General features: G+C 41.6%; 2 protein-coding genes across 4 annotated transcripts; both read left to right on the plus strand.

Annotated features, from left to right (window-relative positions):
* Window positions 1-466: 466 nt before the first annotated feature.
* On the plus strand, window positions 467-5,364 carry srsf3b (serine and arginine rich splicing factor 3b). Of its 2 annotated transcripts, XM_047584092.1 has the most exons (6): window positions 478-758; window positions 1,510-1,720; window positions 1,822-1,962; window positions 3,884-3,922; window positions 4,169-4,255; window positions 4,692-5,364. In XM_047584092.1, the coding sequence occupies exons 2-6, from the start codon at window positions 1,518-1,520 to the stop codon at window positions 4,717-4,719; spliced, it is 498 nt and encodes a 165-aa protein (XP_047440048.1). In that variant the 5' UTR covers window positions 478-758; window positions 1,510-1,517; the 3' UTR covers window positions 4,720-5,364. The 2 variants fall into 2 exon arrangements, with proteins under 2 accessions (XP_047440049.1, XP_047440048.1); XM_047584093.1 differs by lacking the exons at window positions 3,884-3,922; window positions 4,169-4,255; window positions 4,692-5,364 and adding an exon at window positions 2,548-2,921 and having other exon boundaries at window positions 467-758.
* A 7,186-nt stretch (window positions 5,365-12,550) lies between these two features.
* Window positions 12,551-17,052, plus strand: cdkn1a (cyclin-dependent kinase inhibitor 1A). Of its 2 annotated transcripts, none has more exons than XM_047584100.1 (3): window positions 12,551-12,775; window positions 14,982-15,420; window positions 15,512-17,052. In XM_047584100.1, exons 2-3 carry the CDS (start codon window positions 14,991-14,993, stop codon window positions 15,565-15,567), a joined length of 486 nt encoding a protein of 161 aa, XP_047440056.1. In that variant the 5' UTR covers window positions 12,551-12,775; window positions 14,982-14,990; the 3' UTR covers window positions 15,568-17,052. The 2 variants fall into 2 exon arrangements, with proteins under 2 accessions (XP_047440056.1, XP_047440055.1); XM_047584099.1 differs by lacking the exon at window positions 12,551-12,775 and adding an exon at window positions 14,068-14,765.
* The last annotated feature ends 332 nt before the right edge of the window (window positions 17,053-17,384 follow it).

Below are 17,384 nucleotides of genomic sequence, written 5' to 3' on the forward strand. Positions count from 1 at the left end.
TCAATTCCTCTGTGCAGTATCTTATCTCTTCCTAGGACGGCATTCTTCTGGCTTCAGGTGTTGTTCCTGGGATCTGATGGAGCCACTCTCCCAGTATGGAGCTCACTACCACGGGGGACACGCTCTTCTTAACCTTAGCCAACGCTAGCCAAATTTCAAATACATACTACTTTACTACTGTCAATAAAATTGACAGTAGTAACATTTTATGTTTGCTTAATTGAGTTTATATTGTATTTAGGTTACCTGTTTATTTAGAGATTAGTTAAATGTTAGGTTTGCGTTTATAAAATGGACGGTAAATTGCATGTTATTTTATCCAATAATGGAAATAAACTCGAAGCAGACAAAAATGTAGAAACAGCGCCACATTACATTTACTCCTACGTTGTGGTTAGAGATGGTATCGCAGGTTTACGTGATTACGTCGGAATGTGCATCCGCTAATACTTCCCGGTTCAGCTCTGCAGGTGTGAGGTTCAGAATAAAAACATTTAACTGACTCAAATAACAGTTTTTAACAATTTGCGCGATATCTATCGCAAGACCGTTGAATTTAAATGGTAAAGGCGGGAGGGATTAATTATTGAAATTACACACACATAGCCTGGTAATTTACCCCGCCCAACCCGGAGCACCATCCTGGTCACTCGGCCGATAAACGTCTTTTCCGCCACGCCATTTTCCATCGACAACCAAGAGGTAGAAAGCAGCGGGACAAACGCCGACCACTTAAGCAACGAATTTCACCTCACACGGTAAGGTTTGGTCATAATACTCAATGCCGAATCGTGCATGATTTATTTCTCTTAACAAAATGTCGAGTTCGGGTCGATTTATTGTGTGAACCCACGCGTTTGTCGGGTTGTTTAATTTCCCTGAGTTGTAGCCGTTGGCTAACACTAGGCCTCGAGAAGGAGACAGCCATTTTAGCAATTCTTAAAACACCGCTGGCTCTCATTTTCTCCGAAACATTGTCAAATGTGAGGCTGGAAAATACAGATTTAACATGGAATTGTTGTAAAGTTTACGTTTAACAAAAAACTAATCCCCAGAAACGAAGTTGGGAGTTAGCTTTATCTCCCATGCTTTACATTTTTGTGTAGCTAATGCAAAGTTAGCATAGGCTGCTACTCCGACGGGAAAGTAGGCCACGCAATTTTTGTTTGCCAAACATTTTAAAGGAGTGATAATAGAGGGAGCCCTGAGATCTATAAATTGTCTTTTTAATGTTGCATTAGGTTAGTAACAGAACATGGACTCGTATAATATTTTAGATTTGTCTTTAAACTGTAAGCTATTGTACTGAGTGCAAATTTTAACAGTGATACCCACTATTACACCACACGCCCGACAGGTTTGGTTTTAAGTACTGGTACAAGTTTGTGAATATTTGGGCAACAGCAGTGTATTGCTTAATGAAGAGGGAAAGTGCGACCAGTCTTTGACTGTAACTTGTGAACTCTCACTAGCATCTCTAACCAATCCTCTCTCTTTGTTGTTCTTTAGATACAGTCATGCACCGTGACTGCCCCCTAGACTGCAAGGTCTACGTTGGAAATCTGGGCAACAATGGAAACAAAACAGAGTTGGAGAGGGCCTTTGGCTACTACGGTCCTCTCCGTAGTGTTTGGGTGGCCAGGAACCCCCCAGGTTTTGCTTTTGTAGAGTTTGAAGATCCGAGAGATGCAACTGATGCAGTGCGGGAACTCGATGGAAGGTATGTCGCATCCTAAACCAGTGCAGAGGTTCAGCAGTCGGAGAAGGAGAGACGGGATAAGTCTCGCACAGTGGTTAATGATTACTGATTGTTTTTTTTAGGACGTTGTGTGGTTGCCGGGTGCGCGTGGAGCTGTCCAATGGCGAGAAGCGCAGCCGCACCCGCGGTGCTCCCCCTTCGTGGAGCAGGCGTCCTCGAGACCGAGACGATTACAGACGCCGTAGCCCACCAGCCAGGCGAAGGTGACTTACATGTTGTCGTTTGTTGGTGACCAGTAGAGAGAAACGTTTGATCTGTCTTTTACTTAAGTTCTGCTCTGGGATTGACTAATTCTACATTTTTATCCATTGTATATTTCCTGGTAACTGGTTATGAGTTTCCAGTATAGGCATTTAAAAAGTTGTTTTTCCTGCTGATTATACATGATTTGTGACTGTTGCAGTGTCTAAGGCTTGCAGATTCATCTTCATTGACATTACTGGTCATTTTTTGTAAGTAGTCAAACGATTAGACCTCCATACCCAAATAATGAACTGTGGAAATAGGGCATTACACGAGGTCATCTGGGGATGGGGGACATCCAAATTGTGGCCTGCAAGACCTTACTTTAGGTTCCAATACTTCTTTGAAGTGTGAACTTCTGTGCACTCTTGACTGCTTTACATTGGCAGAATAGGCATGTTAAACAGGCTTAGGTTGTGTCGGGTAAAAAGTATTACCTGTTTAAAGTATGGGGGGATGAAAGTGCCAAATGTGATGCATTTTCTTTTTGTTTGAGGATGCTTTTTATTTTTCATCTATATTAATAAGAATGAAACCCGTTGCAGAGCCACCACCATGCCTCTACTCACCACCCTCAATCAACTAGTCCTCTTTCAGCATCATGTGACTGCTGATCAACGAGCCCAAATCAGCTTGGCTGGTGCTGTCACATGACCCAGGCATGGCCAGTCGTCAGGTTGCACCAGCCCATTGGTTCCTCAGCATGCCGTTCTCAACCTCCTCCTCCTTCAACCTTAACCCAAAAGGCAGCGGCCCACCTCACATTCCCGACCAATCAGCGTATTACGTTCCCAAATGTCTACAACCTACCAGCAGCAGCCTTCGGCTAACCAATTAAAGCAGGAAAAAAGCCACTGCCAGCCCCCATCTGCCAGCCACCTAATCACCTTGCAGCATCTGGCCAGTCCTATTCAGCCAATTCTACCTACCCGGCCGACAGTCTGCCTCCTTTTCGTCATATCTAGCTTGTTGAAAACCAAAAATACTAGTAAGTTTTCCTGCTTCATTCAGTACACTGCTGATTACAGTTTTGAAAGTGAAGAGACAGCTGGTTTGCAAAGGTTGTTCTTTTTCTATTATTTGGATCATAAGTTTGTCATTTTGTCGTCCACCATTTCTGTAGTCCTTGTTTCAAAGGGGAATGGTCCAACATCAAATATCTGGAACTTCATTTTTCCAGAGATTTTGATGATAGATAATCATCTGGTATGTCTTGGGGCTCTGAGCAGAATAATGAATTCACACAAATCAAAACTCTTCTCAACCCCCCTCTATGAATATCAGATCTTTTTTTTCTTTGCTGGTTTTAGGAGATCTTAGCCTGGTTGTTTTTCAGGACTAGTTCCTTGTGACAAATCTATTGGGGTTTGATAGTAGCCTCCATTTCTGTATGGCCCCCACTTTAAAGTGTAGTGGACCAGTTCTATACAGATGGTGGCCCTTGTGTGTTTGAGTTACTCATACCAGGGGCCAGTCCACAGTACGATGTTTTAATCTTCTGCCAGAGGAAATGCTGCTACTTGGCTCATTTTTGGTTTTCTAAAAAGCCGCTTAAATGTTAATTGTTGGTCACGACCCGCTCTGCCACGTAAGGTGGAGTATAATCTACGCTGACTTAAAAGATGCACATGGTACTGTGGGATAGGTGAGAGGTGACACCTTATCACCTACCATCTTTATGTGCCAAGTCCATTGGCTTACGTTTTCTGGTTGAGATAAGTTTTCCCGGAAAAGTCTTTTACTTCCTTTTTGAGTCAGTGAGTTAGACAAAGGGCCGTGCTGAGGGAGCCCAGTGTAAGAACGAGTACAATAATGTGGAGCTCTACAGCGTGATCATTGCATCTGTCTTCTTTCTTAACGTGTTGTATTTTCCTTGTGCAGATCCCCACGCAGGAGGAGCTTCAGCCGCAGCCGCAGCAGGTACGGTAGCTTTCCAGTTCAATCTTTGTACGTAGAAGAGATGGAATGGCTGTTTTTTTTTTTTTGTTTTGTTTTTTTTTTTTTGTTTTGATAATCGCTTACCTTGATGATAAACGGTTTATGAACATATCTTAAAGAATAGGTTCTGTACATTGGTAATTTCACAGTTACAAAAGAAACGTAATTGGTATATTAAACATTTGGCAGGTTTTATTTTGTTTTTAAGTTGCAATGTTCCTATTTCAGGTCTTTCTCCAGAGACAGGAGGAGAGAGAGGTCCCTCTCCCGAGACAGGAACCATAAACCGTCAAGATCCTTCTCCCGATCAATGAGGTACTGATATTTCTTAAAACTATTTGATCAAAATGAAAACTGCTGCAGGTCTGCCAAGATGAAAAAAAAAAAAACTACTGGTCAGTAACTATTGACACCTAGAAGCCACTGAGGCCCTTTAGCAACCAAGGCATGTGAAAGGATGAAAGGATGTTTTTGCTTATTGTAAAATTACAAAATGACACTATATTGACTTAGCTGCACACTCCTGCCATTTCTGCAGTTTCAGTATTTTGACCTTAGAGGAAATTTCCACTTGCAAGGTTGTAAATAGCCCAAGAGGGTGTAAATCCTGTGGCCTATTTAGAAAATGTTGAACATGGACCCATTTAAAGGCAGCGTAAAACATGTTTGAGGATGATATTGCTTTGCCCAAATTACAGTTCTTGGTAATAGTTGAAGGCATTAACAGTTGGGGTTTTGTTTTGTTCCACAGTCGCTCCAGGTCTAACGACAGAAAGTAGGAGAAAGTCTGTCAGGACAAAAGGGAGCTGAAGATGAACGGTTTGCCCGGGCTTTGCCGTTTCATACGTTGGACTTCAACATGGCCCTGTGGTCATTTGTTTTTCTGTTTTGTTTTTTTTAATCATGCATTTTAGTGTCCCTCCCCTTTTCTTGTCATGGTAATTTTCAGTTACAGTGACCGGGCGCATACAGGTGTGAAGCCTCACCTGTGCCTCCTGATCCACATCTGTGTTGTTGATTCTGGGACAGTTGTGCTTCCCAGCATTCCAGTTCACCATTAAGTCTATTTGCGTTCCGGTTTTTGTCAATGAATGTATTGTGTAGTTCAACTTTGTGTGAGTAGTAGTAGTTGCTCATTTTCACTGTGTAAATGCCAGCATTGTTTTAAAAGAAAGGAATCCCCTCCCTCTGTCTGTAAAGCCAACCTATTTTCAACTTTCTTCATACTGAAGGTTTCCATCTGTTTATAAAGGAAAAAAACACCCCCATTCAAGATGCAGAACAGTGGCATTGATTAGAAAAAAACAAACAAAAGCGGTGTAATGAACAGAAGTCTAATTTTTGATTTTGAATTTTGCCATTATTTTTACTTTGTTTGATACTCTGTGAAATTGTCTTTCAATTAAAAATACTGGTTGGTTTAATACTGGTGTTTATGTATTTCTGTTGTCTTGACTGGAGAATATTTGTCAGTTTGTTTTCCACAAGAGGGCACTCCTACAGCAGCACAGCAAGTGTCTTGTGAAGCGTTGGCTCAGGGCACAGTGTGTTTAAATAACATTCAGGGGTCCTACACAAGTATGGAATTAGACTTTATACATTTCCAGGTCTGGAAATTATGGAAAATGAAATCTAGTGAATGGAAAAATATTCATGTTTCCATAGTTATTGCTGCTCAATTTTCTAAAGCAAAATTATGAATACCTAAAATAAATGGATCAATCTGTTATTTTTAAGGTGCTTGGCAGCACAGCTAAAATGTTTGAGTGAGAGCACACAGGCTACATGGATGATCAGCTACAATAAAAATGAAATGCACTGAATTTATCTAAGTTTTGGCATAACTCATTTATGAGCTACATTTCCTAGCGTTAATCTTGGGGAGCCTGGAAATTAGGATCTGGAAAAAGTATGGCATTTTGAAATTTCAAAGGTGTAGGAGCCCTGAACACTGACTTTGAGTCCAGTGTTTCCTGTTGGTGGATGTTGTAGCACTTTGTGTTCATTCACAAATTTTAGTAGTCCCACTTAACATTCCTAGTATCAATGTATTTACTTACTACCGTCCTCCTTTACCTTGGTTAGTGTTTTTAAATATGATTCATTTCACTGTTTAAATTGGTTGAAACTGATGTGGAATTGCCACATAACAGCTCAGATAAACAGCTCGGTTTACGTCCGATTGATGGGGTCGTTTGGAAAAAGATCTTATTGGTTATATACTGTAAGTCAGCGAGTCGTAAACAGTTGGCAGGCTCATGCCATGAAACTCACGTGAGTTTCCCCCCTTTTTCTCCTGTACGTGTTGTCTGCTACTAGGTGCTTATATAATGTGATTGAGTAAAAGTTAAACCCTTTCACCAGGAGTGATAAGCCATCCGAATAATGGTGTCCTTGCGATGCTGATAAATCCTCTGTTTGTGTGGGGTCTTGTTTTAAATCAAGTTGAGGGGCCTTTTTTCTGCGCTCCACAACTTTTTAAAACGTTAAAAGACATGGTTTTGGGTTAAGGTTTCTAAGGTTGTGGTGAGGGTTAGGTGCTTGGTTGACGCTGAATAGTGATATTGAATGTCAATGCTAAACATAGAGGAAAAAAAAAAGGACTTTAAAATATTTCATTCATTCAGTCTCCAGCTGATATTTTTTCCCAGAATCTATCTATACGTCCCCTCCACAGCTCTCCCACTGTCCAATGACTTTTCTCGGTCACACCCACCAACCCACCCTTGCACAAGTCCACGAGTGTCTGTTCACGCTGACGGTCCACGTGAACCACGACAACAGAACAGGCGCTCAGCGCTCAAATCTGCGCGCGCTTTTCCCCTCGAGTTACAGAATCGCACGTGACGTCACCGGAGCCGTGACTCATGGCACCAGACAACCCCACGGCAGAGGAGAAACCTGCGAGAATCCACCAATGCGTTAGCACAACCGCGATCATTTCCACCCACTGTTATGTAACAGGCCCTGGAACCCACGGAGCACAGGACACGGCGACTAGTGTAAAATACGAAGGTGGAGCCTGTTCGAGCTAATTTTAGTTGGGACCGCACCTAAAATGAAACAGCAAAACTTTGACTAATCACTCAGTTTAACATCCAGGCATGATATGTGTTTGCTTGTTGACGTATAATATAAAATAAAACTCCAAATCAACAATTTTACATTGGGAAAATCTGTTTAAGTAACAAATATAAGGTGATTTCATTTCAGATTCAGTTTAGATTTCTGGGCACATTTACAGCTCATCACAGAGATTAAATAAATAAATAAATGTAATCATGATGAAATAAAGAAATGTGGACAATTCCGCTTTCATTTACATACATATTTGACATATTTATTCATATTTAAACAACCGGCTACCGTAATAAATGTTGTAGTCTGGGCTCAACATTTCTTTTTTCTCATTCATAAAACATTAAAATTGGGGACATTTTTGGAGATAGCTTTAATCAGGGGACAGGTCATCCAAAACAGGGACAGTCCCCAGTCATCAGGGACGTCTGGTCACTCTAAACAAATATTACTCTTCTCTCTGTCCTTAAAAATGTCTGTTTTAAATGTATTTCTGTGTATTTGTGGTTGACGTTAAGTAATGACCATGTGCATCCCTTCTAATATTGATAATTCAATGCATGTCACAAACAAGAAATGCTGTAAAACTGATTTGTGAGAATAACAATGAGTTCAGTGTACTTCCACGCCAGTCAACAGATCTACAGGGGTGTTCCAGCACGACTTTTTCTGAGCATGGAGCACTGACTCTTCGCCTTACAATAGAACAAGGAGACCTAAGACACTGAAATCAGATGAAATTCAATGCATGAAAGGCAGTGTGAATAATGGAACTGTTAAAACTCTAACACGTGATTTTACAACTTGAGCAACTATTTGTGACAATACCCATGTCAGATGTAGCTATTATGTTTACAACGTCCTCCTCTAGGAATCTGTGTAGTGCAGTCCCCCGCCAGAAGAAATCAGAATGTTATATAACCATATAGGTAATAAATCTGCAAACAGCGGGACTCTCCAGATGAATGATTAACAACATAAAACGTGTCTTTGCTTCATTTGGCGCCATCTACCCGATCAAAGTTTTCGCAGTGGACGCGGAACAGAAGCTTGAATACGACAGTTTGATGGATCCGCAGTCCCTCTGCTCTGTGCAGCTGCTTCAGAACTGGGTGATTATAAAGTGTCTACTCAGCTGTATAAATGTAAAAGCTTTCGCTGGAGCAAACAGCTGCTGCTCAGTCTCAAACTGCATTTTGCTCCGTTTTGTTCATTAACTTCACTGCATACCTCCAGTGGATGTAACTATGCTGTACAGTTGATTGACTCTTTGTCAGTAACATCCAAGTCTGAGTGTGCCTCTCTTGTGTCCCTTTAGTCAAACACTTAACAAAGCACTCATTGTGGTGTCACTTCAGTTGGGCCTTTGTACACGGCATCCTACAGCTGGGGCTCTTGTTGTTGATGTGCTGGGAACTAGGCTGAAGGGCAGCGGGATGGTGTTGGAAAGCCTGGGGAGTTTTTGTGACCGACTCGTTGTCAGAATAAACAGGCCTGGCCCTAGTAACGACAAGAGTGGGTGGAAAAACAAAGGGGAAGCAGTGCATATGTGTGTATCAGAAGGACTACAAATCAGAAGAGAAAACTACAAAACTGTCAGCAGTTAAAAACGTGATTGATGTTTAGCAGAACCCCACTGGGCATGTTGTTACAGCCATATGAAGGACAGACCGTTGTCACACAGATATTCAGAGGCATGTCGATGTCCTAAGGCATGAGTTATACAGACGAAACATAAACCTTAGGAGAATAGAATAAAACAAAAAAATTAAGCTTGGATCCAAGTGCAGGTGAACAAGCTGCATTTGGAACTCTGCAATCACAATCACATAACTATAAAAAGTAGAAGTGGATATCTTGCAAAGCGTGACATCAGTGACTATGTTTTTGTGTGTGGTTTATTTGCAGATTTCTGTTGTAGTAGATCAGAACAGATCTAATTCAACTTTACTGTCATTAAACATGTTTTAGTACTCCAGAAGTGCAGAGCATGTACATGTGTACAGATATAGTCTATATATGGATACAATTTAAATTAAAACAGACTGTATTCAAGTGTACACAATGGCTTAGACATCAGGATATGTTCACATATTAGAGCAGGGTATTTACAGTATAGAACCATGACAACACATCTCATACTGGAGAAACATTTCCATGTGTCATATGTGTCTTAGTTTATTGTATGGTAGCATGTCAATATAATCTACTCTTATGTCAGTATTTAGCGTTATTTTTATAAACTCAGTCTTAGATATGTGCATGGACCGTAGTCACATCGTAGCAGACTTGACCCCCACCAGTTTGCCTGCAGAGCAAAGCGATCCACAGAGGACACCATAGCCACAGCCCTCTATGCTGCAGTGTCACACCTGGAGCAGCGGGGGAGCTATGTGCAGATGCTCCTTGTGGATTATAGCTCTGCATTCAACGCCATCCTCCCTCATAAGCTACTGGTCAAACTGGGGGACACGGGACTTCCAAGAGCGACCTGCAGGGTTAACAACCTTAACACTTCACTAACCAAAGAACTCATCATAGACTACGGAAACAGAGTTTCCACCATTAATCATCAACGGGGACTGTGTGGAGAAGGTGGCAGACTTCCGTTTCCTGGGAGTCCACATAGAGGGGGGCTATTCCTGGAGCGTGAACACCTCTGATCTGCTGGGAAAGGCCCAGCAGAGACTGTACTTCTTGAGAATACTCGGGAGAAACAACATCACTCAAAGACTGCTGGTGTCCTTTTATGGTGCCACCATCTAAAACATACTGACACACTACATGTGTGCATGGTACACCAGCTGCACGGTGGTTCAGTGGAAAGCTCTTCAGAGGTTCTTCAACACCACCCAAAAGGTCGTTGGCTGCCCTCTCCCAACACTGGAAGAGTTACCCAGCTCCTGTTGTCTCAAGGAAGCACAGCACATCATTAAGATCACCCACCATCCCGGTCACTACCTGTTCAAACTGTTGCCTTCAGGTACGGTATAGGTGACTTGGGTGTGTTATGTATGCCACCAATGTTTTTTTTTTTTTTTTTTACTAATGTTTGTTTCTATGCACTGTTTGATGCACTGTTTGGAGAGCATTTTTAATTTAGTTGTACTTGTGACAATGACAATAAAGTTCTATTCTATTCTATTCTATTCTATTCTATTCTATTCTATTCTATTCTATTCTATTCTATTCTGTGTTGATAGAGAGTCTGACCACTGATCAAAGCCTTCTCCAACACATCCCAAAGATTCTCAGTGGGGTTCAGGTCTGGTGTGAAAATGCTGTCTCAAGCTCCGTGAACACAATTTACAATTCGATGAGTATTGAGTATGTTCAGTAGTCAGCTGACCTCATTCTTTGGGCATAATGTTGCTGAACCTAGATCTGAGAAACTGCAGTGATCCCGGATCATAACACACCCACAGACTGGTACTGTAGACACTAGGCATGATGGGAGCATCACTTCATCTGCCTCTTCTTACCCTGATGCCCCATCAATCTGGAACAGGGTAAATCTGGACTCATCAGACCACATGACCTTCTTCCATTCCTCCAGAGTCCAGTGTTTATGCTCCCCAGCAAACTGAAGCCCTTTTCCCAGTTAGCCTCTCTGATTAGTGGTTTTCTTAAGGCTACTCAGCTGTTTAGTCCCAATCTCTTCAGTTCCCTTCACACTGTGTGTGTACAAATGCTCTTATGTTTTCACTATTAAACATGGCCGTGCATTCTACTGTTGTTTTTATTGATTTGATTTCACCAAAAGTTCAAGGTATCACCGATCATGATCAACAAGGACCTTTGTCCCCAACCACATTTCCACATTTCTACCTCAAAGACGATAGTTCTCCACTATCCTTACAGATTTTAATAAGACATTGGAAAATTTTTAACCCAGTTTCAATAGTTTCTGCTTCAGTCTCCTTAGATATTTTCTCTGCATAATGTATGCCTATGATTTGACCCATGCATTAATTGTCCATTCTTTGTCCAGGCAGTGTATGTGTGTGTGTGTGTGTGTGTGTGTGTGTGTGTGAGAATGTGGTGAGACAGGAAGGGAGGGAGGCCCTACACTCTGACAGCCCAGTCTGACTAGTGGACACAGGCTCCAGCCTCACGTGGAGCGGTGGAGTGGAGTGGGCAGGTTCTCAGCTGGTTCCTCTGCAGTTCATGCATGACTCTTCTCCCGCCACGGACTTGAATCACTCCTCCTCCCAGAGCCTTGACCTCATTCCTTTCTCTGTGTCCAATGAGAGTGGAGTGGTGGTGATGGGGAGGGGGCAGCCAAAAAAACAGGCTGTGGCACTGTTCCCACATGTTGTTGACTCTACTTTCATCAATTTTGATTGAAAAACAAAAAAAAACAACAACATTTTTTTTTTTTTTTTTTTTTTACGTTTTTTAGTTTTAATCAGATTCAATTAAAAAAGACCCATCTGACCTTCTACCCTCACAGTGTACCTTGTAGTTATGTAACAGTGGGTGTGAACATGAGATAATCATACCTATGATGAAAACAGTATCCACCCTGCCTTAGCCTGTACAATAGTAGTGGAATTATTCATGTTGGTCTGTGGATATTCTCACAATACTCTAAAAGCGGCACTGCCCTGTTTGTGCAGAAATGTTTTGTGCACTGTTTGTGCATTTGGAAACTCAAACTTCAAACTTTGCTCTGTACCTGTTCTTATGAGTTAATAAATGCAGTGGGAAAATTATATAGTGAAAGTGGCAATCGCTCAAGAAATACTAAATACTGCATTTAAAAACAAAGTACAGACATGTCAGATGTAAAATAACCCTACTCAGGCTAACATGAGCAGAAATAGTAATTTTGCAAAGTGGTCTCTTTCAGTGAGTTATGTTGTTGTGTGGGTTTATTTGCATATTTGTATTGCAATCGATTACATTAGATTACATTCAACTTTGCTGTCATTACACAAGTTCACCTACACCAGAAGTGCACCAGCAGTAAGTGCAGAGCATGTACATATGTACAGATATACACATGGATATGAATGAAATTAAAACAGACTGTCTTCCAGTGTACACAGTGACCATAGACATCAGGATATGTGCAGATATTGCAGCAGGGTGCTTACAGTATAGAAATTTAGTTAATAGAAACTTTGTTTATTTGTACATTGTGTTTTTTTGTTGTTGTTTTTTGTATGGTTTAAATCCCAAATCTGTCTTTTTTATGTTTTATCCTCCTATTTTAGTGATCTGATACAAACAGAAAGCCAGGGTTTAGTTTAGAAACAAGGGGAGAAACAGTATGCATCCTCTAGTCCAGTGTGAGGTACATCCGGGATACTGCACCCGCTGCACCAGCCAGCGCTGCGCTTCGCTCATGCGCACTGAGGCGCAGAGGAGGGGAGCCAGTGCTGCAGCCGGAGCTGGAGCTGGAACTGTGCTGGAATTTCCACTACGTGAACCAGGGCTTCACGTGTGCACGTGTGTTTACGGGCAACATCCACGTGTGAGAGCCGGCAGACCCCGCCTGCCTGCTGGAAGTAGACCGCCCCCGCCCACCGGAGGTCATAAAAGTTTCCCGTCCTCACGTCTGAGAGAAAACTTGAGGGGAATTCAAGGAGTGTTATTCGAGGCATTGATCCGAGTACCATCAGCGTCTTCTTCTATCTGCTGTGAAACTTGAAGTTCAGAAACTACAGGGAGGAGCGAGGATATCGATAAGCACGCTTCATTCATCTTCATCTTTGGATTTTTGGTTGGATTGTATTGAACTTGGCTTGACATGTAAGTAAAACCGACCCATAACATGACACTTTTATGTGTCATATGTGTCTTAGTATATTGTATAGTAACATGTGTATAGCCTTGAACATAATCTAATCATATGTCAGTATTTAGTTTCATCTTTAGATTCTCAGTGTTAGATATGTCCATATTTCATACAGGACTTCTTTCAATCTTCTTTCACTTATTCAGTGCTCTATCTACACATTCAAACCAAAAGTTTTGAATCCTCATTCAGGCTCATATTTATTTCCATATATTGTATATACATATATATCTGTGCATGTGACTGTGGAGGGGAGGGGAGGGAGCCCTACATTCTGACAGCCCAGTCTGACTAGCGGACACGGGTCCCGGCCTCACGTGGAGCGGTGGAGTGTAGTGGGCAGGGTCCCAGCCGGTTCCTCCACGTTCATGCATGACTCGCTCTTCTCCCGCCACGGACTTGAATCACTCCTCCTTGCAGAGCCCCGCCCTCATCTCTGTCTTTGTCCAATGAGAGCGAAGTAGGGTGGGGGTCACATAAAAAAACAACTTCAACAAAAAAGTTTTGTCAGAGTTCCCCCAAACCCTACTTTACTTAATTTTAATTAAATAATAATAATAAATTTTTTTTTTTTTTTTTTTTTTTTTTTTTTAGTTTTTTTTTAGTTTTTAATTAAAATTTCTTTGAACCCACCTGGCCTTTTACCCTCACACTGCTGTGTACCTTGTAGTTATGTAACAGTGGGTGTGAACATGAAACAATGATGTAAAACAGAATCCACCCTGCCTTATACTATAGCAGGTAAAATATTAATTATTAAATATATTTGACCCTAGGTCTCATTCTTTAAACCACATCAGATCCTGGATCCAGTCATAATGTTTCATCTGTGACTGTAAATCTTATATATATATAATATATATATATATATGTATGTATATAATAAAAAAAAACTATTAATACACTGAATATTGTTAACGATCAGATGAAAGTTGCATTTAAGCAGTTTAGCAAATATAGACATGTCTGATGAAATGTCTAGGAGATGTCGCTGAAAGTCCCTGATACATGATTATTGTTAAATCAAGACTTGTAGGTTAATTAGCACTTATTAGCTGAGTCCAGATAAAACTTTCTGTGTAATTATTTGTTATTTACGTGTAAACTTTAGAGAATTTGAGTGTTTCAGTGACTGAATAAATGAATGAATGAGTTCTTGGATAAGATCCTTGTTACATGATCTCAGACTGCTCTGCTCTGCTGTGCATTGCCGGCACGGCCAAGTCACATGACGTAACGGGACATGTTTTACCAGACTCCTGTTGAATTTTAACTTTTTAATATCAAACTAAAGAGCCGGCGTAAGCCTACCATTACTGTAAAGGTTTGAGCTCACACATAGAGTTGATGGATTTAACTTTATGTTTCATCAGTGGAAAAACTTGAACAACTTCCTACTTAATCAGCCACAGGTAGCTTCATTAGTTTTCCTCCGTTAAATCACTCCTCTAAACACAATGACTTCTCTCCTCCTGCCGTGCCTTAGCTGGATAAGTAGATTTAGCTTGGATGGGTTCCTCTTGAAATGGAAATCCTGGGAGTCCTGTCCAGCCCTTCCTGAATGTCAGTAATTACTTACTTCTCCTGAGACTCAGCGGACCGACTCTTTCCTGTAGCCCGTAAACTCTTATGTAGAGGGGGTTTGTGTATAATTAGCATGTAAATATGCAGAGGGGGAAATTATTGTTTTTCCAAGAAATCCAGCCACCCTTTGAGGTTTGACTTGTTGTGTTGAGCCTTAAATGGTGTGACACTACTGCCATCTCTTGGTGAGTCACTGAGAGCTGCTCAGGACTTGTCCTTACATGTCTGTTGGAGATTATGTCCGGGCATGTACCAGTAGACTGAAGCAGTAGGACTCACTGAGTCACTGGCTGCCTTATAAAAGGCTGCCCACTGACATCAGGCAGTTAGTTCAGGAGGTTCAAAGCGATCGCAACGATGGTAAGCATGAGCTGTAGTTTTATGTTTAAATGGAAGTGCGGAGGGGTATTTAAAAGATTATTGTCATGTTTGAGAATAAATTTGGTGTCGGGATTTTTGCATCTTTAATTTGTGCATCGGGTGTATTTATTGAGTAAAATGCTCGACAGAGGTAAAATCTGAGGACTCGTCAACTTTTCCCTGGTAACTAGATGTCTTCTCTCTGTTTCCTTTTAGTGCAGAGTAATGGCTTCTCACAAGCGGATCCTGAGCTGCCTGGGGAACGGGCCGGCCCGACGAAACCTGTTCGGCCCCGTGGACCGGGAGCAGCTGCAGGCGGAGTACCGGGCCGCCCTGCACAAAGACTTGGAGGAGGCGTCGGAGCGCTGGGGCTTCGACTTCATGTCGGACAAGCCCCTGGAGAGCAGTGATTTCCAGTGGGAGGGCGTCCAAGGCGCCAGGGTGCCGCTGCTCTACAGGTCCTGCGTGCTTGACCCCAGAGGGGTGGAAGGTCCGAAGGCTGCGGAGGCGACGGCTGCTCCCAAGGCAGGGAGGAGTGAGAAGGAGAACATCCCTTGTATGCCGGAGAGGTGTGCTGTCAAGGCCGAGGCCCTGGAGAAAACGCCGGAGAAAAGAGGGCACACAGGGTTGAAGAGGAAACAGACAAACCTCACAGGTATGTGCCGTGACTCTGCCCACTTCTTATTTCATGTCACATTGCACTGATCTAGATTTACAGTTTTTTTTTTCCTTTTATTTTTGAACAGATTTCTATCAGGCCAAAAAAAGAGTGGTCGGGACGCCGCGCAAATCCGGCCAGTGATATCCAGATCGTCCCGCTGTGAAGGTGCCAATATTCAAGGAGGAACACACAGACTCTCAGGAATCATTTCGTGATCTGCACAGACTCTGCACAGGCGCTCACCAGGAAGTACCCAGTGACTCATCAGACAACAGAAGGGACCTCAGCTACATTACTATAAGGATAATTAGGGTACCGTGTTCTCTCTGAGGGTCTTGGTGTTTTTCCCAGCGGTAAGAAGGGGACGTTTGAGCAGAGAAGATTAACACTAATCTCTCAAATCGGTGGATTTACACTCATTTGGATGAAGGCGTTGCCAAAGTGCTGACTGACGTTTCCTACTGTAGAATCCACAGCGCTGAAAAGGTGGCTCAGCTTTGCAGGAATTTTTGTACACTCTTGCAGCCTGCAGATACGATTGTTTAAATTATTCTGCCTCGTAAAGAAATTGAGCAGTGCCTACGACAGCGCTGCGGGATGACTTTTAGTAAATGGAGGAAGCGCTTTGGCTCCTTTATTCACATCCACTACTGTGTTTCTTTTCTTAATGTATATCACAAGGGCTCCGAGTCATGTTTTTTTTATACTTTTTAAAGTGTATTATCCTTTCTATATCCGAGCTGTACAAATCGTGCTTTATGTACCATCATGCTTGAAGAGTTGTGATATCTTGAACATGCAGTTGCTTTACTTAGAATTTTTAAAAGACAGAAGTGCCATCATGTCCTCCTCCATCCTCTCTACTGTATGTCGTTAGATTTTTAAAGCACCACAGCCGCTGCCCTGTCCAGGCTCTTACCATTCCAACAGCACCATATATTATAGGTTAGTGTAAGTGTAGCACACCTTAAAAAAAAAAATAAAAATATATATATATGTGAGAGATTTATCTATAGAGTTTAATATAGCATGGTTAAGTAGCATGATCACAGAAACATTGCAGTATTGCACATAAATCTGAGGGCGATGCACGCAAAAGCACTCAGTGACAAGTGCCTTTACTGACTTTTGTTTCCGTAAACGAAGCTCCATTTAGGACAATCATGTGTTCAGTATTGTCAGAAGCTAATGTGTTATCTGCTGTTCTTTTCTATGTGGAAGTACGGCGCAATTCACCAGACAACGTCTTATGATCTGCCTCAAAGCAAACATTTGTTCACGACACTTGTTCACGGCTGTGTTGGCAAATCCTGCTGCTATGGGTAATCTGGATGGGCGTCAATCAGGGTCACTGTAACGCTAATCCTGTAACAGGCCGACATCTTTGTTTTTTTTGTTTGTTTGTTTAAATATACATGTTCACCACCACAAATGCTACCAACCCAGTGTCCACAGAATTACCCCCCAAAACAATGAAAGCACTTCTGTTTGTAGATAGACGCTTGTTTTATTGTTTTATGTTGAAAAGCTACAAATGAAAAAGATTTATCCTTATTTATTACGTTAATGTAGGTTTTGTTTAATTATTATGAAAATTACAAATTCCAATAAAACTGTAAAAATGAATCTCCTTGTGTGTGTGTCGTCATTTTTGCTTCTGTCCTGCTTCTCGTGCAGGTATGAGGGAGAAAAGAGGCCAGTGGCAACTAATAAATGAACATGATCATTTTGAAAACAAACGTCACAGGGTTTGTCATGTTCAAGTGAGACAAAATGTAAAAGTTATATTTTCCAACAAATATATATACATCATTTACTTCTTTACTTAATTTACTATATGCGTGTGTGTGTGTGTGTGTGTCTGTACAACATATATATGAAAATAATAATATATGAAATATGTGGTGAGCATGAACAGATTTCTGTCCGTGTTATATCACATGTTGATCATATCCATA

Source organism: Mugil cephalus, chromosome 4, assembly GCF_022458985.1.
Source record: "Mugil cephalus isolate CIBA_MC_2020 chromosome 4, CIBA_Mcephalus_1.1, whole genome shotgun sequence".
Lineage (NCBI taxonomy): Eukaryota > Metazoa > Chordata > Actinopteri > Mugiliformes > Mugilidae > Mugil > Mugil cephalus.